At 36.4% G+C, this 18,871-nt stretch overlaps 2 protein-coding genes across 2 annotated transcripts; both read right to left on the bottom strand.

Moving 5' to 3' along the window:
- Positions 1 to 423: 423 nt before the first annotated feature.
- On the bottom strand, positions 424 to 7,551 carry lrrc31 (leucine rich repeat containing 31). Its single transcript, XM_051882678.1, is given in 12 exon segments — positions 424 to 864; positions 866 to 1,175; positions 2,164 to 2,331; positions 2,423 to 2,587; positions 3,291 to 3,458; positions 3,653 to 3,820; positions 4,415 to 4,585; positions 5,169 to 5,336; positions 5,440 to 5,586; positions 5,657 to 5,872; positions 7,125 to 7,206; positions 7,354 to 7,551. Coding segments are annotated over 11 exon segments (1,731 nt in total). The 5' UTR covers positions 7,138 to 7,206; positions 7,354 to 7,551; the 3' UTR covers positions 424 to 827.
- Positions 7,552 to 7,941: 390 nt separating this feature from the next.
- Positions 7,942 to 18,258, bottom strand: skilb (SKI-like proto-oncogene b). Its single transcript, XM_051882289.1, has 7 exons — positions 18,007 to 18,258; positions 15,421 to 16,601; positions 12,310 to 12,398; positions 10,761 to 10,918; positions 10,487 to 10,683; positions 10,147 to 10,359; positions 7,942 to 9,602 (listed from the first exon to the last, which is right to left on the bottom strand). Exons 2-7 carry the CDS (start codon positions 16,477 to 16,479, stop codon positions 9,393 to 9,395), a joined length of 1,926 nt encoding a protein of 641 aa, XP_051738249.1. The 5' UTR covers positions 16,480 to 16,601; positions 18,007 to 18,258; the 3' UTR covers positions 7,942 to 9,392.
- Between the last annotated feature and the right edge of the window lie 613 nt (positions 18,259 to 18,871).

The raw sequence follows: 18,871 nt of genomic DNA, 5'->3' as shown, positions 1-18,871 counted from the left end.
ATGGAATTCGATGGCTACCGTCAACTGTTTGGTTACCAACATTCTTTAAAATATCTTCTTTTGCATTCAACAGTAGAAAGAAACTCATACAGGTTTTGAACAACTTGAGGGTAAGTGATGACAAAATATTCATTTTTGGGTGAACTATCTCTTTAATTGTGACTTTTTGTTTTGTTGTTTTTGTCAGTAGTTTACAGGCCAAATAATCCACAGTACTGTTGGTTACATTTGGAGTGTTTTAGATAACAGCCCACATCTTTGTGTCCATGTGTCCAGTGTTTGGAAATGTCACAGGCTGCCATGATGTTTGCGAAAAACACGTCATTTATGTAAATTATTTGCTCTGACACTTAGTCTTCGCTGTATTGGGTGTCACATGCAAATTTTCCACAGTTTTGTCAGGACAGATAAAAGCCAGAGAGATTTTGTTGATTTAGCAAGTTCAGTCTAAATCTTTTTGTTTTATTTTATGTAAATAAGAAAGGACACAAATAAATATATCAATGATTACTTCATTAAAACTGTCATTTCAAATACATAGTGCAAACAATCAATACTTAAAGGATATTTCCCCAAAAACTTGAACTATTCCTTTAACTCTGGTTATGAGTTACATTTTAATTTACTGATGATAAAACATCCTCTTTTTTAATATGATCATTTGTGATATAAATAATCTAGAAATACATAAAAGAAAAATGGGTAAAAAAAAATAATAAAAATTGTTGAATGCCTTTCAATCAACACCTTATTCTCAGTAACATCTTGATTTGCAACTTCAGTTACTTGGAAAACCCTAATTATCTAAGCGACTGAAACACTTCTCGTTAACCTGCTGCCTTGGTTGTGGGCGTGGCCAGTCTCACATTCCAGGATGATGTTTTTCTTGCTAAGAACTTTTTCCAGCTTCTCCCTCTCAGCTGAAGTCAGCGCCCAATGCTGCAGAGACAGACGGGTGAGGGAGGAGAGATGTGGAAGGGCCTCCAACAAGGCGGGCAGCCAGGGGGACACGGAGAGAAATGCGGATGGACGCAGACTGACATCCAGCTCCTCCAGTCCCTTTAGACCAGCAGCCTTCCCAAAAAGAGACGTCCAACCGCCATCTCCGACACTGCTATTGTAGGACAAATCCAGCTGCTTCAGATGGGATAGAACTCCACGCTGACAAGCAGATTCTGCAAGATCACAACAGTTTGCAAAAATCTTCATAGATTACACTGCACGACAAATGTCCTAATTGATTAGTTCAATTAGGACATTTAAGTAGCTTTTATAACTATTCCTTAGAAAAAACATTACTGGTGTGCATCTTGAGACAAAACAATGGCACTGACATATTTTAAGATATGTAAGTGCAAGTAGCTTCCAGTTAAATCAGCTCAAACATGCATTTTAGTCTGGGATCAAGCTTAAAGGATTAGTCCACTTTCAAATAAAAATTTCCTGATAATTTACTCACCCCCATGTCATCCAAGATGTCCATGTCCTTCTTTCTTCAGTCGAAAAGAAATTAAGGTTTTTAATGAAAACATTCCAGGATTTTTCTCCTTATAGTAGACTTCAATGGTCTCCAAACGGTTGAAGGTCAAAATTACAGTTTCAGTGCAGCTTCAAAGGGCTTTAAACAATACCAGATGAGGAATAAGGGTCTTATCTAGTGAAACGATCTGTCATTTTCTAAAAAAAAAAAAAAATCAAAATGTATATGCTTTATAAACACAAATGATCGCTTTGCAAGTGCTTCCACCAGAACGTGATTCCGTATTCTTCAAAAAGCTTACGCTGAATGTCCTACGCCTTCCTTATTCAACTTACGGAACGAACGCGGCGCCAGTTCTGTTTTTTCCGTAAGTTGAATATAGCGTAAGCTTTTTTATTTTGACCTTCAACCGTTTGGAGACCATTGAAGTCCACTATAAGGAGAATAATCCTGGAATGTTTTCATTAAAAACCTTAATTTCTTTTCGACTGAAGAAAGAAGGACATGGACATCTTGGATGACATGGGGGTGAGTAAATTATCAGGACATTTTTATTTGAAAGTGAACTATTCCTTTAAGCTTTGTCTGTGAAACCAGGATTATGTGTTTTAAAATCAGCTTGAATACCAAAAATTATTGGAGGATATCAAAAATGTTATAATTGAACACTCTTTGAATCTGACCTAGATGTAGCAAATCTTCAGTGGTTAAATTACAGCTACTCAGTCTGAGTTCCTGTAGTTTGCAATCAGACGGCAAAGGCTCCAGAAATTGCCTCAGATTTTCCCCCACACACTTGTTCCACGACAAGTTCAGACTTTCAAGCTGTTGTAGCTTCTGCATTGCGGCAGCTGTGAGGAATCCCAGAAACATGCATGCATATTATTTTATCATTTAAAACAAAAAAGTTCAATGTTTTCTGAATTTGTATAGGTTTTATACCAAGAGCATGGCATTCAGGTGTGCTCAAAGCACAGTTGTTTAGCGGAAGTTTGGTTATCTGAGAAAGAGGGAGGGTTTGCAGAAGACTCTGGAGTGTATCTCCAACACTTTTATTGGACGACAAATCCAGCTCTCTGAGCTCTTTGAGAGATGGAGCTACCTGGACTGAGAAAGCAAGTTCAAAAGAGAATACAAACAAGTTCACATAACTTTAAATCAACATTAGCTATGTTTCCATCCAACCTTGTGTGCAAAATTGGAATAATCGCATTAAACATTTGCGAACAAAGCAGTTTTTTTTTTTTCACAAAATATGTGTAGTAAAAACGCCAAGTCGTAATTACGAGATTATAACGTGACAATCGGAGCTGTTCACGTATCCAGAATTATGCTTTTCTATGGCAACACTATCAATGAGAATATGAATCTGCAGCGGCCAGGTGGTCCAGCGGTCACATGGTACAAAGTTGGAGCTCTCCGAAAATTCCTAGTTTACAGGTTGTAATTATGAGTACTACAAGGATATGAACACTTTGTACAAGTCGTAATCTCATAATTACAGTAATTATGACATGGTGTGAATGCACCTTTATGCTGTAAATGTGTTTTTTATGTGCATTTTTTGAACTTTTGTTTATGTGCATTTTTAGAATGTTTCCGCCACTGAAAAAAATTAATAAAAAAACTCGCAATTCGAACTTTTTTTCTCTGAATTGCGAGTTTATAACTCACAATTCTGAGAAAAGAAGTCAGAATTTCAATTGCGAGATTATATCTCACAATTCTGACTTTTTTCTCGCAATTCTGTTGGAAAAAGTCAGAATTGTGCGAAAAAAATGAAAGAACAGTTAGTGACAACATGTCTTACCTAATGCCAACACATCCTCCTTTGTTAGACAGCACAGATGCATATCCAAACTTCTCAAGTGTGTGAGGAGAGCTAGGTTAACGGCTAGTGTGGCAAGACCTCCAGCTGCTTCCTTATTACACGACAGGTCGAAGTGCTCTAGTGCAGGGATGAACCGGAGTGCCTGGCCTTTTAACATTTCACAAAACAAATTAAATTGAATTATTCTCCAAAATTTTAATTATTAAAATGGTTACTCGGTTATCACTGAAATCACAGTCTTCATTTGGAGCTTCCTGGGAGGTCATTTAAGTGTGTGCTCATGGTTTTGCAAATAGTTATGTTTGTCTATCTTTGAAGGCTTTAATCATCATCACTCTTACCCAGAACACTGAGACTGTCTTTATTGAGTCCACACATGCTCAGTTTTAGGGTCTTCAGCCGTGGAGTCGAACCTAAAGAGGAGGTGAGGTTCTCCATTCCATTGATTGACAGCTTGTTATTAGACAGATCTAACTCCTCCAAACTAGACAACATGGGAAGAGCCTCACCTGAAGAAAAATGTCAGTGCTTTTAAAAGGAAATTGATGAAATACCATGTTGTAAAAAATCATGGCTCATATCATTATAGGCTTATTCTGAACCCAAAAGCAGAGGTGAACATTTTCAAGTGTCTATTGCACTGTATTAGAGTATTTACATTTTAAAAACTAATATCTGATGTTTTACTACTTTTCACAAACAAAATTCTGTTATTTCGAAGTGAGAAAACTGCCAAGAACATGTCTAGGTTATTTCACTCTAAAATAAATAAATTATATTTTGCATAAAATAAATTCTATTTTATATTTCATAAATGTACCTTTCAGATTTTTGCCATTGAGACATTAATTTCATGACAATTAAGCACATTTCCCCTAATTCTCAGAACTTTACTCAAGTAGAAATATAAAAGGAATAAAGTACTTAAGTTATATTTCATCAAAGTATGAATAATTTAGCTCAAGCGCAGGATTTCAGTACCTAGTCCACCACTGCCACAAAAAAAATAGTCTTCGATGTCACGTGAAATCCTAGCTTGGAATATTTAGAGCTTCTACTCCAATTACCAGCATTATATGAGGGTTATAAAAAGCATGCCTTACTCAGAGCTGTAATGTCTGTCTCAGAGAGCTGACAGTCCACCAGGCGGAGTTCTTTCAGTGTGCTTGTAGGTTGGAGGTGTTCTGTGAAGTGTCTGAAATTTCCTGCACCGACGCCAATATTCCAGGACAAATCTAGCACCTCTATTAGAGGAATGCAGTCAAGAGCCTCACCTGGAATATCATTTTAGGAGAGGTTTGCCAATGGTTCAAAATTGTTTCAGCCTTAAATGCGACCAATTTCAAGATTTCAGCATGGGGTGTATATGATTTTATAAAGAAAAGTCTCTATATTTGGTGTGTATATTTAGTTTTTTAGCTTATGTTTGTAGATTAAATGTTAATTTAGCATTTTTGTAAGGTCTTTTAAAGGGATAGTCCACCCAAAAATGGAAATTCTCAATTTTACTCACCCTAAATGTACTCACCCTAATGTCGTTTCAAACCTGTATGACTTTCTTTCTTCTGTGGAACATAAAAGAGGGTATTTTGAAAAATATTGGTAGCCAAAGATTTTCGGTTCTTATTGACTTCCATTGCATGGTCAAAAAATATAATGGAGGTCAATGGGAACCGAAACTCTTTGGTTACCAACATTTACCAACAAAATATCTTCCACAGAATAAAGTCATACATGTTTGGAATGACATTAGTAAATTATGACAGATTTTTTACATTTGGGTGAACTATCCTGATGGATGGATGGGGAAATTGTTTAATTAATTTTTATATTATAATAAATGAATACTTAATGTACCAAGAGCAGTAAGGTCTTGAGCTGTTAATCTGCAGTTACACAGCTTCAGCACTCTCAGCTTCCCTACATGCTGCAGGTGGACAGTAAGTGCCTTCAGGGATCCTCCAACCAGATCATTCCAGGACAGGTCCATCACCTCCAGCTGAGCCAGAAATGGCAGTAAGGTGGCTGAGGTAACATTAAAATGATAAGTAGCGATCCAGGCACATGTATGGTCTTCTTGTGTATGTTATAGTACGTGTGAAAATCATTATGTCACAACAACACCCACCTAGTTCCACCACATCTGTGGCTGTCAGATCGCAGTGGCTCAGGCTCAAATTCTGACTGTGGGGGGTTTTCCCAAGCTTCTGAACGAATTGCTTCACCCGACCCCAGCCCACAACAGAGCCGGTCTCATCATCCGTGTTACTGATCTCTAAAGGAAAACAAGGAATTGTTCATCTATATTTACATTGTTGCATTTTCTAAATGCATCTAATGCCCACCTTTCCCAGGGTCATTATTTTCTTTTCCTTCACTGGCCTCTGATTCCTTCATTTCAGGTATGCCGCTGTTTCTTTTGTCATTGCTCTCTGATGGGCGGAAGAGGCGGCCCATTGTTGGTTTCTTTCTCTCTGTGAAAGAGGCTTTCCTTCTGAGCTGGTTCATAATGAGATTCAGGGGAGATATTTTCTGAACACTCTCCTTCCCTTTGGTAGCCTCTGCAGTGTGATGACAAAAATGGATATTTTATTAAAATATGGATCATTTATTTGTTAAAGCACAAAACTGAAAATATAAAAAGAGGGGTAAGTTGGCCCCCCTGGGTCCTCCATCTTACCAATATATCTTTTCTATAAAATTCAGTATATTCTGCATTTAACAATAATGGGATGGGGTTAATTCTGCTTAATTTTCAAGTAATATAAAAAAAAAGGTCTCCACGTGTGTGTATATGGGTCAATGACGTGACGGGGGTTTTTTTGTCCAAAGGCCTTAATAATAATAAAAAACAAAGATATGACATCCAAAGTATGTAAGGTAGTACACCTAGATCTCTTTTATCGAATCCAAAAGGTTTTAATTATATTTTGCTACATATAAAGGTATTTTAAAGATTTTGAAGTGTCAAAAGGTCATTCGGTTTAACCGTCCAAAGGCCAATACAGCCATTTCATTTGTGATTAAAATATCTTAAAATGTAATATATGTATATATTTTTTATTCCGGCATGATTTTATAACATCATATTTCAACATACTGCAAAATGGTATTTAAATTTTTTTGTGTAGAAGTTGTTGCTTTTGTTTTGAGAAAAAATGTCTGGAAAAATGAATTTCATTGATGTCATTCGGAGTAACCAATATAAAGGGACCATTTTGGTCAAGTCATGAGGTCAATATCATGTGACAGGATAGGACATCAATCAGACACCTGCAAAGGACCACATGGTCGTGATAAATATAAAATGATATATATTTAGTACAAATTGCTCTTGATTGCTCTTTTGGTAGCTAGATAGAAAGCTAACTAGCTAGCTAGCTTGCTAGTTATCAGCCTGTTAGCATTTTTTTTTTTTTTTTTTAAGTATCGTCATTCGGTATAACCAAAAGTGTCATTCGGTAAAACCGAAATTTTGGTTAAACCAAATGACTTTTTTGGTGACAAATTTTGTCCATCTTGTAAAAAATGACAAAAGCAGTGTCAATTGATTAAGAAAAAAAACACATAATCTCATCGTTAACACTTAATAAAACTTCAAAACTTCAAAATTAACTTCAAATTAATCATATCTCCATTATGTTTTTTTTTTTTACACTTTTAAAAACCTTATTTGTCAATGACCCATATATATATATATATATATATATATATATATATATAGGCTACATATAAAATTTCTAATTTTGGGGTTCATTGTGACCCAGGACATGTTTTGACAGACCTCAGAATTCACGTTGCCAGAAAACTTACCTGTTGAATCCATTGCTTTTTAAAAGAAGATCTCGTCTTATCTGCAGGTAAATCATGTACGGTTATTCTGTCCTTTTCCAAACTGAAATATAAATACACTCATTTAAAAAAAATATATGACTGACAATCGAGTTATTTACTTTGTGTTATCCTGCTCATTGGTGAAACAGGACCAGTTTTACAATCATACAATCCGTCAAAATTGTTGGATGACTCAAGTTGTTCCTACCTTGAAATGTTTCTTGAATCTTTTCTATATAATGCATTCACCAGTGCGCGATGATTTTAATAAGCAGATTCAGTACGCATTTACACCTGTCACATTCATCTCATTCATACCGGATCCCGGAAGTTGGGCTGAACTTTGGCTGTATAAAAACGCTGTAAACAAAGAGCTGTCACATGAAGCCGGTCACTTTAAAGCCACATTCATTGAAAATCGTAGTTATTCATTTATGAAAATTGCACAAACGCACGAATCTGCTGAGTGGACACCGGAGGTGGTTAAGCTATGTGCAAACAGACCTCCTCAACAAAAATTTACTATGGTAACCATGAGTTTCTGCTAAAATACCATAGTTCCTACAGCTGATGTTTTAAAATCGTGAAAAATAAATACGGAATCTGCTTCAAACAGTGTAAGAAGGTTCAAAGAAGATTTGGCATTTTAATTATTTTTAATGCCAGTGACCAAGTTGCCATAGTTTTATTGCAGTATCTAATATATATGATATTTTTGTGCAAACTGTGCTTTCTTATTACTAAACAAAGTAAATGTGCTTTGATGCAAGCCTTTGAAAAGATACAAGCCAGTGTATATAATCATATATAATCATTTTTATTATTTTCCCCAACAGCACATTAATATATCATTTCCCATGAGTTGTTGTAGAAAGATGACATACAAAAGTTGGTGGGTGATACAAAGTGTCTCGATCACAAGTGGAGGTAGGACAAAAGTGTCATGTCATACGATATACACACAAAAGATGGCACTGGCAAAGATAATTAACATTTTGTACAAGACAACATTTTTGTGAAATTATGTTTGGCTTAAATGTTAGGAAACAATACTCAGTATATCTGTATTTTATATATATATATTATATATTTCTTCAATCTCACATGCATATTTAAGTCATCTGGAAAGAAACATCATAGCAGCAGTACAGAGGTATTTATCAGTCATACGCCTGACTACTCCATCCATCCACTTCTATACACAATCTCTATTTTCTGTTTTTCTACATATATATCTATATGTGTTTGTTTGAGGTAGCAACTATTTAATTCGTTCTTTAAAGTTTGAATATAAAATCAATTAAAGATAAACACGCTGATTGTCAGTTACAGCAAACAATATCAATACATATTTTTTCCCCCCACACACATAAGAATAACATCTCTCTCTGAGCAAAGTACACATATAGACCTGTTTGTCTAGATGGTTTATAGAATGTAAAGTACAAGGAGCATTTCATATACTAAAACTGTATTTGATGTGAGTTTTTCAACTTCTGCCATCATTTTTAAAATTTATAATTTTGTTTATTTCCGTTTGGTGTTAGAAGTCCTCGAAATGAGAAAGAATAAAATTCTGGTGTTCATTAAAGGAGGCAAAACATTCACTGGAAATGGCATAGAAAACATTTTCTGTTATATCTGAACTTCATACCACAGTGTAAACAGTATATTTATCCATATTTTATGAAAGTACACATGCATATATTTTGTACATTCATAATGAGCATAACCTACATAAAATATAAACAAAAATATGGCAAAAAGAATGTTAAATATGTATAATTAGACAAGATTATTCACATAACATTTATCAATAAACAATAAATATTTTAAGAAACAACATCAGTTGTGATGTACTTTTAAACAATTCCAATATTCAAAAAGAAATCATTTTCTATTTGATATCAGTAGTCCTAGCAGTGATAAACCAAAATGGATGCTTTTGATTGTACGCTTGCAGGGTTAGTGGTTTGCATAATGTCTCCAACTACTTAATTTTTATCAAAACACCAAAAATCCTTATTCACGTGTCTGAAAAAATCAGTTCAGCTCAATAGTTACTCATCTTTTCAACAAATTCACAGCATAAAACCCAAACTTACTCAGGACGGCCCATAATTGTAAATTTGTTCCGTAGAACTGCAATAAAAACAACTTTGGCATCCAGTTCCAAAATGGAGACACCATACCAAAATGAATCTTGATCACAGAAATCAGGCTGCGGGTTGGTGAGCGTAGATCACGCTAAGGCGTCGGGGACATATGTGTGTCACTGGAGGCTGAAGACATGGGACTGTCCATTGAAGCCGGGTGGGCGGACTCCCTCATCTGTTGTTTGAGCTCCGAGATGGTACGTTCCAGCCTCTCTCTGGCTTCTCTCTCCCGGCGTAGCTCTTCCTGCAGCTCCTCGCGGTCTTCCTCAGCGCGGTCCAGCCTCTGACGCAGTTCTGACAACTAAACACAGGAAGCCACTGGTCAGCTAAAGTGATGCACTTAAACTCAGACCACAACAAACGACAGGGATTGATATCCAAAAGCTATCATTTTTATAATTGATTTTTTTATGTTAGTGTACAAGCGACAGAAAAAAAGTGATTAAAAGTGACAGAAAAGACAATTCAAATGTTGGGGGTCAGTAAGTTTTTTTTTTTTTAAATCAATACTTTTAATCAGCAAAGACAAATTAAATTGATTAAAAGTGACAGAAAAGACATTTATGTTGTTACAAAAGATTTATTTTTCAAATAAATGCTGTTCCTTTGAACTTTCTAATTATTAAAATCCTGGAAAAAAATGTATAATGGTTTCGACAAAAATATAAGCATCACAACTGTGATTATAATAAGACATTATAATAAGATTATAATTCAGCTAAGATGCTAATTCAGCTAATTCATGCTAAGATTACAAATTTATCTGATTCATTCTAAAAAAAAAAAAGTATGACAAATGACAGATCTGATAAGGACTTGTGTGGGTGTGTGTGATTGGTCGATACCTGTTTGGCATAGATAGTTTCCTGTTGCGGCTCAGTATTCAGTTCTTTGCATCTGCAGCCTTGCTGCCTCAGCTTGTCGAGACGGGACTTCAACTTTCTCTGTTCCTGCTGGACTTCTCCGAGCCTCTGAGCATGCTCAGTCTGAACCGCCTCCAGCTCCCCATGTAGGTCACAGCGGTCTATGGCTTCACCTTGACGCAGAGCCTGCAGCTCCTGTTCACAAGTATCAGAGTGAGAAAGAGTCATCAGATACTCACAAGCACCTTCTGGCGAACGAAAAGGAGGTGCTAAAAACAGACATTATGTGTGTACTGCATTGTAGTCTAGTCGGGATAAAAACCTGTTCAAGCTGTTTTTGTCTGCGTAGCGTTGACTGAAGTTTGTCGTGCTGAGCACTATACATCTGAAGGAGTTCCATCACCATGAAGTCCTTACTGTGCTCCACAGTCACACCAACAGGCCGCTTACTAGCTGACAAATCTACTTTCTGCCATTCATCTGGAAACGCATCATCTGTTTGGCCACTTTTTTCTTGCCCTGTATCAATTAGAACTCACATTTAGAAACATATACATTTATTTATGCAATGTCACTTATGGTGAATGTAAACTGACCTGCAAAGATAGGAGAGTTGTGTGCATCCTGGTTCTTTTCATCCTGAGTATCGCCCAGTGCCTCTGTTCCTGTAAACCCCATTTCCTTTCCAGGCACACACTCAGTGTGTTGTGCCAAGCCATTACCTGCCAGCTTGTCAGGCGTGTACTGATACCAGCTGGAGAGGAAAACAAAAAAGGAAGTTACTTGCAGTTGTGTACTGAAACTACTTCTAGTTGCTTTACGAAAAGCTTTACGAATCTTTTGTTTCGAATCAGTGGTTCGGAGCGTGTATCAAACTGCCAAAGTCACATGAACCATTGAAATTTCAAAACGTTTCGAAACACTTATGACATAACGAAGCCTCGTTTACTGAAATCACGTGACTTTGGCCGTTTAATACGCACTCCGAACCACTGATTTGAAACAAAAGATTCATGAAGCAGTGTTTTGAAATCGCCCATCACTAGATATTGTTGAATAAAGTCGTTATTTTGTTTTTTTGGCGCACAAAAAGTATTATCGTCGCTTCATAACATTAAGGTTGAGCCACTGTAGTCACATGAACTGTTTTAAATATGTTTTTAGTAGCTTTCTGGGCATCTGAAATGGTTAATTATCTTGCTGTCAATGGAGGCCTCACTGAGCCATCAGATTTTATCAAAAATATCTTAGTGTTCCGAAGATGAACGAAGGTCTTACAGGTGTGGAACGACATGAAATTTCTTTTTTCGGTGAACTAATTCTTTAAAGGGTTAGTTCACCCAAAACTAGTTCAGTAAATGATGACAATTTTCATTTTTGAGTGAACTATCCCTTTAACATGAGATCTGAGTGTTTAACATTGTCCTATAAATTCAAAATACACATGAAGATCATTAAGAATTAGTGTGAAAGCTTTTAAGGAACATGTCCATATCATATTTCACCTCAAAATCAACTGAAAGAAATATAAAATTATATTTTAGATACAGACAGCAAGGCCTGTTTTAGGACGATTAAGATTACTTATATTGACATTATTTTTTCCATTACAATTAAGCATATTACCCTACATTATCATTAAATTTTGAAATATTTATACATCATAATAGCATTTATTTATTTTAACCTTTTAACATTCATTTTATTATTAACCTTTTAATTATAATTATTTACATTTTTTATTTTAATTAATTTTATTTTTTATTTCAATATCATCATTGAGAACAATAAATCTTACAAATAAACTCAAGATGTAAAACATACAGATGTACTGCAGTAATTAATTAATTTACAGTAATTATTAAAAAATACAAAACATCATATCACAATGCATATCACAATGGCAATTGAAAAAAAAATTGTAATGGTTCACATAAGCTTTATTTTCTTTGTGCTTTGTATATTAACATTTATTTTTTTAAATATGGCCAGGATATTTTTTAATCTGATTTTTCTGATCTCTCTCTCTCTCTCTCTTTTGGCTTGCTCCCTTTTTGACAGGGGTTGATTTAGCACGTGTTTTATGCCGGACATCTATTTTTATGATATATTATTTAATAATGTATATTTGTAAATGAACTGCACCTTTGCCACATCAGGTCATCATGACCGGGGTCCGCCTTAAGACTGGCAAGCAAATGTGAGTCAAACACAAAGGCAGGTGAAGATACTCCCTGTAAGAGAGAGATAAAAGAACTCGTTAGCCTGGTTTCACTAACAAAGAGGGGTTGCATGGCTTGATGCGCGCACACACACACACACACACACACACACACACACACACACACACACAGTTAGCTCTTGTGATCTTATTCTATTCCCAAAGAGAAGCCAGATCTAGAAATATGTAAATAAGACTTTATATCCCTATGAATGCATTGTGAAATCTTATCCTGGATCAGCACTCTCATTCTGACATGTTTTGCAGGCCCTGATGATGTTGCACATAGAAATGTGCATCTGAATACTGAAGGAAATATGGATGCGTCTTCCATCAACAGTCAGTAACGTAAGCTGCTTTAATGTAAATAGGCCATCTGATCTATCATAAAGCCTCAGCGACCAGCTTGCACACCACACACACGCTCAGAGCATGTGTGGACCTAAAAAAAATACACCCACATGATGTAGAGACAAAAATTTCCTTTATGGTCATAGCGTAACAATTCACACATACTCAAAAGTCCCTCCACTGTGGTCACGAAGCACGGATCTGAAACTGTTCTTCACTTGATACTTGTGAGGTTCTTCTATGGAAATAGAGCCTTTCTAAGCATATGATTGCAACAGTAAACCAGTGGTAAGAACGGTGTCTCTTAGAAACAAAACAAGCAATACAGGTTTATTAAAAAAACAGACACACACACTTTCATACATTTACATGTGAAGTCATGTGCGAGAGCTCCAGACGACTCTGGGTGGGGGAGGGGTGAGCTGTCTGGGGGCCGTCACGTGGCGCTAATGGCACGAGGACTCTAATCTACACTGCTATTTATGACGTGACATGAGCAGGACGGTCACTCTTAATGCACTACAATGACATGATTCATTTGAGACCTCGTGAAATGACACAAATGCAACAGATTTGACTATAACGTCAATGATGAAATGAAACTTCCTGCCTTGACCTTAACCTTGCCATTGACAAGCTCATTACAGGGTGTTTATGTGCAGATAGATAGATAGATAGACTGAAAAATAAGGCAGCATTTTATTTTATTGTTAATTCTTTTATGTGACTTTGTTAATTTTCTCTCTAAGTATATAATATCTAATAAGTATTAATATATTTTTATTAAATGTAAACAGAAAGTCCAGTCTACATCCGGAAAATGGGCTGTCTGAGAACAGCGGTTGCTGGGGATGTTGTTGAGTCTCTAGCTAAGCATTATATAATGAGATGGGAATTCACTGAATGCTCTGAGATTTGATTGGCTGAGAGGGAGGCTGGGGCCAGGGGTCTGCTCTCTGATTGGTTGATGATGGAGGTCCTGCAGGGTGAGTGCTGGGCCAGTAAAGGGGGGAGCAATACTCTGCAGGCACATGTAACAGAATGTCCCAGCCACTCTGTCTTTCACTCTCTCTTTCTCAATCTTTTTGCTCATTCTTTCCTCGTTTTTTTTTCTCTCCCTCCCGCCCACTCTCTGTTTCTTTTCCCTGTTGCTGTGGCTCCGGCTGTTTGTGCAGACTCTGTCAGAAGGAGTTTGAGAGTCTAGTGACCCTGTTTGAACCACATTCAGCCATTTCCTTTGGAGGGAAACATCTGGTGTGGTATGAGAGCTGGATTCAGCTGACCCAACATTCGATTTGCTGTTTATTTTCCACTTAAAACATTTTTAAAAACTCGGGACTGAGACAAATATGGTCTTTCAAACATTCTCGGCTGCAAGCGATTTAATCATGATAAGTTGCTTATAGGGTGAATCTCACATGTCAAGAACATGTCATATTTCATCTTAAAATGAAAGAAAAAGAACATGCACATATATAGATATTAGAGATGCACCAATACTATATTTCTCCACCAATACCGATTATAAATAGAGTTTGGGGGTTCTGCCTTTTATACCTTTTTTTAAATTAATGATAATTTCATTATAATTAAAAATTAATCATTATATTATTAATTATTATATTTTGAAAGAAATGCAAATAAAAAAAATTTCTCTCCATTTCATCAACTTGTTTCAGAGTAACTGGTATCAGTTATAAACATAAACACATTACTCACATTAATATTAACACACATTAACTAAATTCTGAAGATTAAATTAACTTTCTGAATGTTATTTATTACTATTAATATTAAACATCAAACTGGTTTCTTAGCATGTTCTTTACGCAAAGCCCAAATACAGTGCATTTTCCTGCCCTCTTTTGATTGACAGGATATATCAGCCCGACTATCGGCTGTTTTTAATAGCTCCGATAGCTAATAGTGTGAAAATTTGCTTTTATCGGCCAAGACCGATTATTAGCCGATATATATCGGTGCATCTGCATATATATGTATGTTTGTGTGTGTGTATATATGTATGTACAGGTATGTGTGCAGGTATTATATATAAATATTACAGATGCACCAATATATCGGCCAATAATCGGTATTGGCCGATATATCGGTGCATCGGTAATATATATATATATATATATATAGTTTAAAACAGCCGATAGTCAGGCCGATATATACCAATATATCCTTTATATATATATATAAAATAAAAAAATCATTAAAATGTTGCTGAAAATATATTTAGCTTATTTAGATTTTATTACAATTAAGAAATCTTATTTATATTACTGTAATGCAAAAAAAAAATGTAAAGTATTTATACATTATTGTATAAAAATTATGCTTTATGGTATTAATAATTTGTAGAGAATTAAGGAGAATTGGGCTTGAAAATGAACCTTAATGAATCTTAATGCTGTTAAAAATATGCTTCATTCTCTTAATGAAAAATATAAAATATATCTTTCTTTTTATCTTAAGGTAAAATGTGTATGTGTGTGTGTGTGTGTTTTGTGAGATCATAAAGCTTCAAGTGAACAAACTTTAAAACAACATCTGATATCTGATAAATGCAATTGGAGCCATTAATATTTACTTCCTGTCTTTTTTAAATTTTGTTGTACTACAATAAATTAATTGCTTACTTTCTGAATGAATATAGATTGCATATAAGAGATACTCACTATATGTGGCTGCCTCTTGTCCTGCTGGAACTTCGCCCTCATATCCTCCAGAGACTCCTTTAGCTTCTCTTCATCCGCTGTTCCCAGGTATCTTTGTGCCAGCTGCAGATAACAGGCCCACTTGGCTGAATCGAAGCCCCAGTGACATGTGCGTGTGTCTGGCTGTCGGTGGGAGTGCATGACAAAGCGCTCCGGGCAGAAGAGCATCCGGCATTGAGAGCAGCGGATACAGGGCGCATCCGGGCTGGAGTAAAGCTGGGGTACAAACAGGCCTTGACACTTTCCAAGACATTGGTGTTCCACCCAAAATCCTCCAGATTCCTCGCCGTTTTTCTCTTCCTCCTCTTCAGCGCTGTGCCCTTTGTGGGAATCACGAGAGGGTTCCTCACCTGGATGCAGAAGGGTGTTGCAGAGACGTTGAGCATCGGTCAGCGTGATGAGACCGCAGGATGGAGTCCCTGGAGGAAGGATGCCCAGCACTTTGAGAATGTGTAACTGTGTGGCATCGCAGCGGGAACAGTACAAATACAGCTGGTCACACACAGAGTTGATCTGTTGCAACGAGAATTCCCGCAGGACGGTGTTTAGCAGCTGGGGCAAACAGAGACGCAGTTCGCCTCCCACAGAGAAGCAGGAGATGGACTCGCCCTCCAGACAGCACAGGCTGAGGTCTGTAGAGCTGTCAGGGGGGACTAGTAATGGCCCCCCTGAAATACCTCCCTGGGCCAGAGGGGGCATCAGCTTATACTGACCATGATGACCAGTAAACGCAGCTGGGCCACCAAGGGAACATTGGCTGCTCAGAGAGAACTGCGCTAGAGTGTGCTTCAAACCAGGGCTCAGATCCGGAGTAGCCTCTATCCTGTTCGTTGCTTTGGAGACCTGATAGCCAAGAGAGGTTTCTGGAATTTTTTTGCAGGATAGATTGAGAGCAGCCATTACACGTTTCTTTATGGGTGTGCCGTCTACGCCGTTGTCTCGCATCAACCGCTTTAATGGCACTTTTAGAAGTGCTTGCTCCTTGGGGATGTCTGGACGCTTGTTCTCAGTAGTCGCCATAATGTTGTTTATGGATATCGCTAAGTGGTCTTCAGGGACCGGAAGATACACAGAGGAAGTCTCGGGAATGCAGTGCTTTTTATATGTGGATCATAGTAATGTCTTCAACACTTCCCAGATGACTGAAAAGTCAAAACAAGCATCATAGATTAATACATATAAAAAAGAATTGTAGATAGTAAAAGTAAAATTTAACAGGCACCTTTTGTAAAATGTTTTTTAAATAAATGTAATAAGATAAAGAAATATTTTGAAATATAATCCATTATATATATATATATATATATATCAAATTATTAAAATTATAAACACACCTGGAATTTTTGCATAAACATTAAATGTGAACCAAGGTTATTATAGTTAACTAAAACTAAAACCTTAAAATTCGTTATTTGAAATTAAATAAACTTTAACTGGAATAAAAAAAAAGATTTTTGAAAATATATTTTATTTTAGCTAGTTGATAAGGCAACATTTATCAGTTTCATTTAGGTTAACTTGCACTAAATATTAATAAAATATTAATAAAAAATTCTATATAGATTATTTAGAGAAAAAAAATAAAACTTTATCTAAAATTAAAACAGAACTAAATTAAAAATATTGATTAAAAACTAAAAATAGCATCTCAATGATCTGAGTGCGTTTGAAAGGGTTAAACGAACTTAGTGTGAAAACACCCTAAATGTCTGGGAAATTCGATTTATTCACAAAATTGTTCTATTTAAATACATACCCTGAACTCTTTTCCAGGAAAGTTAATGGTAGTATCATAGTTGTTTAAAATAGTTTGTGTTTCGTCAGAGATAACAAAATCTTGTCATAAATGAATCATATCTGTAATGTGTTTTGACTGCGTGCCATGTAATAGACTTTCCACCCCCCTCACAGAGGCCCCGCCCCCCGCGCAAAAGCCCCGCCTCTCTGACCGGTCTTATTCACAGCCAGAGCTCCGCCCCTCCCCCCCCCTCTGCCGTGGTAATGACATTCACTCGTGCCAGAGACCTCTGCGGGACTACCCCCATATGTTCCCACACCTATGACACTTTCACATTTCACAACAAACTGTGAAGGCGACCCTCTAAAAGATTTCATTGCGGAAAAAATAGTCGGGTTTTTAGATTAAAAATATTTAGGTTCTACCCATTTGGAATAGCCTATCAACTCGATGATGAAAGAAACATAGATAAAGAAATATTTTGTTTTTTTTGTATATTGTTATTTTATCTAACAGTATTTTACTGTTAAATCGATTACTATCGATTATCAAATGTCATTTATATGAGCAATCTTAAAAATCTATATAAAAATAGATTTTAAAATAGGATATAACATAAAATACAACTGAAACAGTCGATAATCCTCTTGTAAGATAATATACTACACTAAAGGAGGCATTTAATGTACGTTAATGGCACGGGAGGGTGCAATATCATGGGAAACTGAATACATATTAATCATTTCAAATATTGAAAATACGTTATAGAGAATGTAAACCGACATAAAACAACATATATTCAAGCTTACCTTCAAATATGAAGAGTCAATTCAACGTTGTTTTGACGAGAATAGAAGGAAAGCGCGTGAAATATTTGTATTTTTATATCTCGGGATTCCGTCTCGGAGTTCACAGTCGAACGAACGCCCGTCGCCCTGACACTGATAACACTGGTGCGGACTTCATGCTGATAGACTCACAACGTCAATCCACAACCCAACAACCTACGTCACCCGACGGCCTGCCACGGCTAGACGGCGTGATTTAGCGGAGGAAGTCTGTCTCTCGACCTAGGGGGCGTTACCCTCAATTTCTACATGTCCCGCCTTTAACCTAATCACTGATTGGCTAATCTTTCTGAATGACGTCTCAACTGTCCAATTGCAGATTTCCTCTCGGTCGCTCCTACCAACCATAGTCATAGCAACCGCAGCGAGAGAGTAGGAAGTCTGTCTAGCGATCGAGGGTTTGCGTGTGGTAAATATTCACGAACTATTGTGAATAGTGGTAAAGGTGTGTGCAGACATTTACAAAATCGATTTTTCAGCTTGGTTAGCTTGGTGCTTAATAAAAACATAGACGTAATAAGTCATTTGAAATAAAAAATAAAACATAAAAGGGGACCCCACACCTTTTATTTACTTTAGGGAGTACTTGTCAAAGAGTGGGTGTATTTTTGAAAGGCAAATACTTTTTACTAACAGTGAAGCATTTGCATGTTTTGTGTCATATTTATATATGGTGTATAGGGTTAATAACAAAATGCCATACCATTGTTTTGAATAACAGAAATTGCAATTAATAAAAAATTGTATTGTATACTTTTGCTTGAACACGTACTCAAGGGCTATAGGCTATAGTGGAATTATGAAATTTTAGTTTGGAAGACAATTC

The sequence above is a fragment of the Ctenopharyngodon idella genome, chromosome 23 (genome assembly GCF_019924925.1).
Source record: "Ctenopharyngodon idella isolate HZGC_01 chromosome 23, HZGC01, whole genome shotgun sequence".
Classification (NCBI taxonomy): Eukaryota; Metazoa; Chordata; class Actinopteri; order Cypriniformes; family Xenocyprididae; genus Ctenopharyngodon; species Ctenopharyngodon idella.
This window is presented reverse-complemented; position numbering and strand designations above follow the sequence as displayed.